This window comes from Plecotus auritus, assembly GCF_963455305.1.
Source record: "Plecotus auritus genome assembly, chromosome: 3".
Taxonomy (NCBI): domain Eukaryota; kingdom Metazoa; phylum Chordata; class Mammalia; order Chiroptera; family Vespertilionidae; genus Plecotus; species Plecotus auritus.
Window position 1 is genome coordinate 170,414,105 of NC_137772.1, and position 8,593 is coordinate 170,422,697.

General features: G+C 51.0%; 2 protein-coding genes across 11 annotated transcripts in view; both read right to left on the minus strand.

The window, feature by feature from the left end:
- Positions 1-1,152, minus strand: part of IKZF4 (IKAROS family zinc finger 4) — a gene marked incomplete at its 5' end in the record, with an annotated part of 28,466 nt that extends 27,314 nt beyond the window's left edge. For all 6 annotated transcript variants that reach the window (XM_080661998.1, XM_080662000.1, XM_080661996.1 and 3 more), the window contains one exon: positions 950-1,152. The remainder of the gene's footprint in view (positions 1-949) is intronic.
- Positions 1,153-1,824: 672 nt separating this feature from the next.
- Positions 1,825-6,183, minus strand: SUOX (sulfite oxidase). 5 transcript variants are annotated; one of them, XM_080662007.1, is made up of 6 exons: positions 5,843-6,089; positions 5,280-5,357; positions 5,134-5,200; positions 4,411-4,470; positions 3,974-4,151; positions 1,825-3,748 (listed from the first exon to the last, which is right to left on the minus strand). In XM_080662007.1, exons 4-6 carry the CDS (start codon positions 4,458-4,460, stop codon positions 2,339-2,341), a joined length of 1,638 nt encoding a protein of 545 aa, XP_080518133.1. In that variant the 5' UTR covers positions 4,461-4,470; positions 5,134-5,200; positions 5,280-5,357; positions 5,843-6,089; the 3' UTR covers positions 1,825-2,338. The 5 variants fall into 5 exon arrangements, with proteins under 5 accessions (XP_080518133.1, XP_080518130.1, XP_080518132.1 ...); XM_080662004.1 differs by having other exon boundaries at positions 5,134-5,357; positions 5,843-6,183; XM_080662006.1 differs by lacking the exon at positions 5,280-5,357 and having other exon boundaries at positions 5,843-6,122.
- Positions 6,184-8,593: the final 2,410 nt, after the last annotated feature.

Below are 8,593 nucleotides of genomic sequence, written 5' to 3' on the forward strand. Positions count from 1 at the left end.
AGAGGGGACTGAGGCAAAAGAAGGTATGCAAAGCTTGACACATGTGGTCGGTAATGCAGCAAATAAATCTTTCTGGAAGCAGAGTTAGTAAATTCTTGACCTTGGAGAGGGAAAAAAATGTACCTTATTTCCTAAACATCTCATAACCAGAGGTCCATGTTCCATTAAGCACTTCATGGCCCCCAGACAGGGCCAGTAATGATAAAAATAAACCCCAAATTCAAAAAGAGAGAGTTTACAACTCTAGCAGACAACGGGGAAGAAAATAACTGGGATGGGGCTGTGTGAGGAGGTACTTGGAGGACTGTTTTAGTTTAGACCTGCTTCCTAAGTCTGTCGCTCCCCCTGCCTTCACCCCCCAGATCTACTCCAGGGCTTCCTCTGTTACATTTCTTTCTTAGGGCTCACATGCAGTGAATATCTTCCTTCTCAGGTTCTCTAGACTTCTCACCCTACACAGTACCCCAGACAGCACTTTTCACTCCACCTTAAGTTTCTTCTCTACCACGTTTCTCCCACTTGGCTCATTGTCTCCAAGGTCTTTCCCACCTAGGCCCGCCTTTCCCTGAAACCTTCTCGACTAGATCCTAGCGTCCCTGACTTTCTCCCTAGGTACCTTCTCTGCTTTTCCTTTCTCTGCTGTGTCCCTCCGTTCTACTCCAGCCTTACCCTCGCACGCCAGCCCTACGTCATTGGTCCTCTGCCTTGACCCATCTCCCGCCTTTTTATCACCCCTAGGTCCCTGCTACCGCCCCCTCAATCCTGGGGCCCCGCGCCAAACTCCCCAAGGCCAGCCTTTTTCCTTCGGGCCGCAGCCACACGGGGACCCTCTGGCCACCAGCCCTGCGTCCAAATCTCCCCCACGTTTCAAGCCCAAGACCCTCAGGCCCCGCCCCGTCTGCCGAGGCCCCGCCCACCGCGCTTCGCCCAGGCCCCGCCCCTCACTCACCTGAGGCAGCTCCGTGTGCGCTCAGGCTTGGGTGTGAGAGGGGACGGTATTGGGGGAGATGGGGGCGGGGCGGCGGGGGTTCCCCACTCTGGCCCAGGAAGCCCAGTGCGGGGGGAGTGGGGGGTCACTGAGGCGGTGGCAACCGGGCCGAAGCCGGGTCCCGGGCGCTCAGCAGCGGCGGCTCCATATCCATCAGCAGCTTCACCTGAAGAGGGACGGCCCCCCCCCTATAAACACCCCCCCATTACAGCCGTCTCCCCTCCCCTGAACAACTTCCGGTCCCACTACCAGGCGACAGGCGACGTGGCCGAACACCGAGCGCCCCCAAGCCAGGGAAACTGCTGGGGAAAGAAGGGAGAAGAGCTAGGGGAGAGTAGCTGAGCGCAGAAAGACTGAAGTCCGAAAGGCTCGGTCTCGTGCCGAGAGGAACTCAGATTGCCCCTTCACCTGCATCTAATTTGCAAACTGGACGCACATTGGACACCTCATGGGTCCTGGCACTTCTGCCCCTAGGGCCAAATTTTGTCCCTGAACCTCTTAAGACAATATTGACTTTAACCTCTTAGCATTCTTTGCCATTCCTGCCAAGTGCGTAGGAATTGTGAGGGGGAGGGGCTTAAGGGTGGCAAATAGTTTTTACTCTCTCGAGGGGTAGCTTGAGGTCAGTCACCTAAGTAGCCCTGCAGATGCTGACATACCTCAGAAAAGGAAGCCCCACTTCTTGACTTTCCTGCACCTGTTTGCTTTCTCCCTTTCCTCCAGCTTTCGTTTTGAATCATCTCAGGGACACATCCCAGTTCCCGTGCACCTCCCTTCTGCAACATGCTCATTCCCCAGCCTCGAGGTCCCCAAAAGTCATAACCTTTTCTTTTTTTAGCGATGTAGTCTTAAAAAGATGCTTTATTGATATATTTAGAAAAGTGTAATTATAAAGGAAGCACTGTTCACAACCCCTGGCAACCCAGAGGGGCAACAGCAAGTCACATACCCATTTTTCTCACACATATACACATTCTCTGAAGAATCCAAGAAAAGCAAAATAAGGCCTCAGTGGTGACTGACATTAGAAGTGGAGGTGGGGTAAGAAGAGAAAACAGTGCTTGTTTCCAGAAGTATTTTTCTCACTTCTAGCCCCTTGCTCCAATAGCTCTCACCTCCTGGCACAAAGTCAATGGCCAGTCATATGTAACACTGTCAAAGGAGGGTGGTGCCTCGGTGGAAATGTGCAATGTGTGTACCTGTGTGTGGCTTAGGAAAGCATAGTAAAAGTTTCTGAGAGAAGTGGAGAGATGGAGAGAAAGGTTTTTCTGTGGAAATGAGGCTAAAGGATGGGTGTGGAAAGGGGTTGAGAAGGTGCTTCTGGGGAGTAGATGGTGCCATTTCACTTTCTCATGGGGCAACATGGACATGGACACGGTGCCAGGCATTGCTGAGCACACCTCGCAGGTTCCAGATTGGGGCCACAGTGTCTGGCTGCACATTGTAGCTGTCATCTACAGCCTTACAAACAATGTTCAATTCCTTTTTCCCAGGTGGTACAGGGGCTTGCAGCTTCCATAGCCTCCAGGCCCAGGCCTTACGGGGGCGCTGTTCCTCTCTATCCAGCTCAGCCACCTGCCAGGTTAGGCCCCCATCCAGAGATACATCTACCCTGATCACAGCCCTCCCACCACCACTCCATGCATAGCCCTTGACAGTCACCTCCCCTGCCTCTACCATCTCCCCATCCTTGGGCTCTGTGATGGCTGACTGGACAGGAAGCTCCTGAATAGATGGAGAAGAATCAAAATCTACAGAGTCCCAGTCCACGGAAGGAGAGAAGCCTTTATAATCTCGCCGCTGCCAGTGGCTGTAACTTTCCTCTGGTTCCACACTCACTTTGCCCAGCCATTTGACATGGCGGGCACCCACCACACCAGGAACCACCACTCGCACAGGAAAGCCGTGGTCACGAGGCAGAGGCTGCCCATTCATCTCATATGCCAGCAGGACCTCAGCTTCAGGGTCCATGGCCCGAGCCAGAGGGATGGATGCACCATAGGCAGTCCCTGTGGGGTCCGAGTCCAGTCCCTCAAAGCAGACATGGGCCTCAGTTTCACAGAGTTGGTGACCAGCCTTGGCTAATACATCACACAGTCGTGCCCCAGCCCAGCGTGCAGTGCTAATGGCGCCTGTTCTCCACTCCAGACCTCTTACTTCTTTTAACTGACTCATCTCAGAGCGCCGGTTGCCAGCACACTGCAGAGTGACCGTGATCTCGTGCTTGGGGAACTGGTATAAGTCATCCAGGGATAGGGACAGTGGCTGTTTCCCAGGTGGTCCTACTACACGCAGGCGATAGGTGTCTGGGTCCAGGTTAGGTACAGGCAGATGGTTTCGAGTGAAGAAGATAGGATTTGGTGTGATGTAGGTTTCTGTCAGGAGCTCAGGGGGGGGCTCTGCATTAAAGGGGCGCTGGCTATTGACCTTCAGAGCTGGGTGACGTATAGGATCATCAGCGTAAGGGTCAGAGGTCTTCAAGGTGGATGGCATCTTGTCTTCGGGGCTCAGCTCCCCGATCTTGTACTGAGCCAGTATCTCACGTATGTGGGACTGGTTGTGAACAGCATAGAGGGCCCAGAAGGGCTCTAGAGGACCCCCAGCTGCTAGCATCAGCTTTGATGGACCCCCGGGGTGTAGGTCCACAAATTCTGTGACATCAAAGACCTCAGAGCCCAGAGTCACCCAGATCCTAGTCTCAGGGCTGCTGTGGGATTTTACTTCCTCTCTGGTGTATAAGTGTGGTGACTCCTGAGCAGCCTGCAGGCAGGACAGGGGTGAGGCAAAAGGGAACAGAATATTAAGAAGCAATCACTGCATTTCATCCTAAGCCAATCCACAAAGTCTACTGGGAAATAGAGGTAGCAGATTTCATCTCTCCTTGTGCATGACGATGTGTCAACTGTGGGCTCTGTGGTAACGCCCAGGCTTGCCTGGGAGCACACCAGTATCCCCGACAGTGAAGTGTCTTCCTTTCCCACTTACCCTGCAACGATGGTCATGATAGGCCAACACTGCACCGAGGCCCAACAGTGTCCCCATGACTCTCCATCCCCTCGTGCTGGACTTATCTGTAGAGAAGGCAAGGCTGAGGCACTGATGCTGAAATGAATCATTTGTAGAGCAGGCCTGAATGCAGAGCCTTGAGTGGGTAGACTTGAGTCTGGAAGAGAAAGAGAGTCTTCTTAGTAACACACTTCTGACCAGTGAAGGCCTGGGGTTTACCTCTCCCTGGCTGGCCATTGGCTCCTTTAGCTGGAACTTAGTTTCTCCAGGGATAGGTGAGACAAGTGGGGTCTGGCTTACCCTTTCCTTCCTTGCCACCATCTTAATTATCTTATCTGGCAGATAAAATAATACATTATAAAGATACTGGGGGTAAAGATATGGGTTAGGAGACCTTTTAGGATGGGTTGGCCTACCTGCAGGCCTGTCTGAGCCCCAGGGCTACAGCTCTGTGCAGCAACAGCATTGTGGCAGACCTGTAGGAGGAAGATTCTGAGATCAAGATAGGAATTCCTGGGAGGGGATGGTATTAGGGCAGTTTGAGGGAATGAGTGGGAGGAAGACACAGAGGAGGTCAGCTGGAGAGACTTTTTCTGTGGTAATGAGGCCAAAGGGTAGGAGTAGGGGTCCAAATGGGCCCTTAGAGAAAACCTGGAGCACTTCAGACAAAGACTGTACTGATAGGATGAAAGGGAATAGGGGTAGAGGGAGAAATAGGAGTCTTCTAGAATCACCCATCTCCCATCCTCCACTCTACTTTTGGGCCTAAAAGGGCAAAATTTGTTTCTTAAGACAGGAGAAGACAACTGAAGGGCAGACTGACTTAAACAGGAACAAAAAGATTAAAAAGGTAATGGCAGCCTAATGGGGTGAAGGACCTGATTCTGGAGTCAAACTGCTTTGTGAAACCTGCCCTGCCATTAACCAGCTCTGTTCCCTGGGCAACATAAGGAAGCCTCTCCGAACTTGCTTCCTCATCTAGGAAATGAGATCTCGGGTAGCACAGCTGCTATGATCAGTAAACAAGTAATAATATTATCTTTGAAGGCCTTTCAGTCCCCTCCTCTCTCTCCACCCACCCTAAAAAAAAATTGAACCCAGCTGGGAACTGGATCCCAACCCCTGGTCCCCACCCCTACCTTGTCTATGCCACTCCAGTGAGCTCAGCAAATTGAGGCGGCAATGGCCAGTGTGTCAGGGTATAGGCTAGAGAAGGAAGAAGGTAATTATTCTGTTCTCTGCCCTGCAGCAGTTTCTTCTTCACAGCACTGAGCAGATCACTGACCCCAGCAGGCCCAAGGTGGGAGGAGTAAGAAGAGTCCCAATTGCTGATGAGATGCTGAAGAGGGGGCAGGCAGAGAAACTGTGAGGGAGAAAGGAGTAGGAGCAGAGTCTGCATTTTACTCCTGGGCCATGGGCCTCTCACTCTCCCTCCCTCCCATCTGCCCTCAATCCCAGACTGAAGTGGTGCGGGTCGGGCTGACCTGCAGGGGAACTGTCAATTCAATGTCCCAGGTTTTAGGAGAGGCAGCCTTCTGCTACATAAAAGATGCCACACCTTGTGCGGGTGGTGGCCCCCCACTCCTAAGGGGCACTTTAGGTAGGAGGATATGTCCAGCACCAGGGCAAGGCATCTGGTCCCATGCCACCATCCAGAAGCTGGCACAAGAGTGTCTTGTAGCAACACCCCGTGCCCCAGGAGCACCCGGACAGAGGGAGTGGAGGTGGGTACTGGCAGTTTTGTTGTCCGTGGGGTTGCAAGCACCCCTGGGTGCCAAGGCCCCCACCGTGGCCCAGGTCACCAGCCCTTCCCCCTCCTCTTCCCTCTCCCGGCCCCAAACCCCTTACCCAGTTTGAGGTCCGCGGATGGACCCGTCCAGCGCCCGGAGACTGCTGGTGAAGGGGCGAGGCCAGTCCTGTGACGTTGGTAGGAGTTAAAGGATCATTGGCGTTCCTTGGCTAGTCGCCCAGCCATTGGCGGGCTGTGGACTGCCTTCTAGCTGCTGTGCCCGCCTCCTCGAGGCCAAAGCAGGCGAGGCGCCTCCAGGGCTGGAAGCTAGGGCAGTTTGTTTTTCACCCTGGCCGGGCAAGGAATGGGACCCTCACTGACGTCCAGAACCTGGGCAGTGGAAGGTGACGAGGACGCCAAAGGTTGGGCTGAAAGATGGAAGACTGGGATCCCCCGCCCCGCCCCGCCCCGCCTCTACAGCTGAGAATAAAGGTGCGTTCACTGGAGGAGGCCTCGGGATCCAGCCCGCTTTCTCTTGGCGGCGAGGCTCGCCTCTACCCTGTTTTTGATCAACATCTACGTATTTTGCAGCGACAACAGCCCTGTTTGCCTTTTAGAGAAAACAAGGTCAAGCGATTCTCTTATATACAAGAATGAGCAGAAACGAAGCCTAAATAGTGGTTCAAAGACTTTGAGATTCCTTGGACTAGTCGAATTTCTCCCCAAATTAGGGAACCATCAACACAGAATAGCCACGTTTTTTATTTTGATTAGTTAAGCCAATTTTTAAAAATCGTCATTTAACAAGAGCAACGGCATATATAACACCCCAAATTAGGAAGATTATAATCGCTCATAATCTTAGAGCAAAGGACACTAATACAAATCATTTGCTATATCATTTGGTTCAGGACTAAAAACTTGTTTTGTCATTGGCCGGCTGTGAACATAGGGCAAAAGTATCTACACTGCCCTCTAGGGAACAGAAGGTCAAGCTACAACCTTACTCACTTTAAATTAAGGACTTCATCTTTAATTTTGGAAGATCATTCCCCTCCACCCCCCCCCCTTTCTGCTCTCTTAAACTGAACTAGAGATATTACCAGGAATGGAGGAGTCATGGGGGAGTACTAAGATATATACAGAAAGGGGCAATGGCACTGAATAGGTTCTAAAGATTTTGGCTCTAAAGTTTTCAGAAATATTTTCAACACAATTAAATTTGCATACAATTAAATCATTGGAGAGGCCTGGTGCAAGATCTGTTAGGTCTGATCAAATAATTGAATGGATACCCCTCCCCTGGGAACTGACCTTTAGACTACTTCACAAGGGACATTCCCTTTTGCTTAGACCACATTCCACTTGCTAAGACCATTATCCTTCCTCTCTGGACCTTCCAGGGATCTGGACCCTCCCAGAAAAAGCCCACCTGGAGTCCTTTAAAATCTCTGACTCCCCTTTGCTGGGTGCTGGCACTGGTATCCAGATGACCTAATCCTATGTAATAAAAGCCTAATATGCTAAGTGTCTGGTCATCCAGTCAACCAATCAAAGCATAATATGCTAATGATATGCTAAGGCTGCTCAACCGCTCCCTGTGATGTGCATTGACTACTAGGGGACAGACAGTCCAACTGGTAGGTTAGCTTGCTGCTGGGGTCCAGCTGATCGGGACTGAGTGAGATGGGCTGGACATGCCCTGGAGCCCTCCCATGGTCCTTCCCCAGCTGGCCAACCTCCTATATCCCTCCCCAGCCCTGATCGTGCACCGGTGGGGTCCCTTGTCCTGACCTGTGCCCTCTCACAATCCGGGACCCCTCAAGGGATGTTGGAGAGCTGGTTTCAGTCCAATCCCACAGGCCAGCCCGAGGGACCCCACTGGTGCACGAATTCGTGCACTGGGCCTCTAGTAAATTTATAATCCCTTACCACTTTAGCCTCATGCATTCCTCCTTTGACAACCCTAACACTGTCTTACTAGTCTTTTTTTTTTTTTTTAAATTGGTTTCAGAGAGGAAGGGAGAGGGAGAGATAGAAACATCGATGATGAGAATCATTGATCAGCTGCCTCCTGCACACCCCCTATTGGAGATAGAACCAGCAACAGTGATCTCCTGGTTCATAGGTCAACGCTCAACCAAAATACATATATTTCAAAAAATCAGGCTCAGCCCTGGCTGGCATGGCTCAGTGGTTAGAGTGTCAGCCTGTGTACTTAAGGGTCTTGGGTTAGATTACAGGTCAGTGGCAGGTTCCTGGGTTGCATGTCAGATCTTCACCCCTTGAGGCATGAGTGGTAGGCAACCAATCGATGTGTCAAAAAAAAAAAAAAAAAATCAGGCTCAGCCCAAGGATAAGAGTATTTCTTAACAACAGTATCATCTCCTTGTGTGACATACACATGCTGTACATAACTGACCTTTATTTATTTATTTTATTTTTTAAAATATATTTTATTGATTTTTTACAGAGAGGAAGAGAGAGGGATAGAGAGTTAGAAACATCGATGAGAGAGAAACATCAATCAGCTGCCTCCTGCACACCTCCTACTGGGGATGTGCCGGCAACCAAGGTACATGCCCTTGACCGGAATCGAACCTGGGACCTTTCAGTCCGCAGGCCGACACTCTATCCAATGAACCAAACTGGTCAGGGCATAACTGACCTTTAAACCTCAACTTTTCTTTGTTTTACAGAAGAAACTGAGGCAGAGAGCAGCTAAGTAACTTATCAAGGCCACAGCTGGTAAGTTGGCAAGAGACAGGACTGGAATGCCAGGTCTGTTTGGCACCAGTCCTTTCCTTTCAGATTCTTTGGAATTTAAAACTTCTCCTGCATCCATACCTAATTTTTTCTTTGTATCATTC

Bases quoted from the DNA above. Each gene is read 5' to 3' on its own strand.
- SUOX (XM_080662003.1), bottom strand. From the start codon at position 4,315: ATGGTGGCAAGGAAGGAAAGGGTAAGCCAGACCCCACTTGTCTCACCT. The intron at 3,749-3,973 runs GTAAGTGGGAAA...TCCTGCCTGCAG, and splicing joins ATCATGACCATCGTTGCAGG to GCTGCTCAGGAGTCACCACA.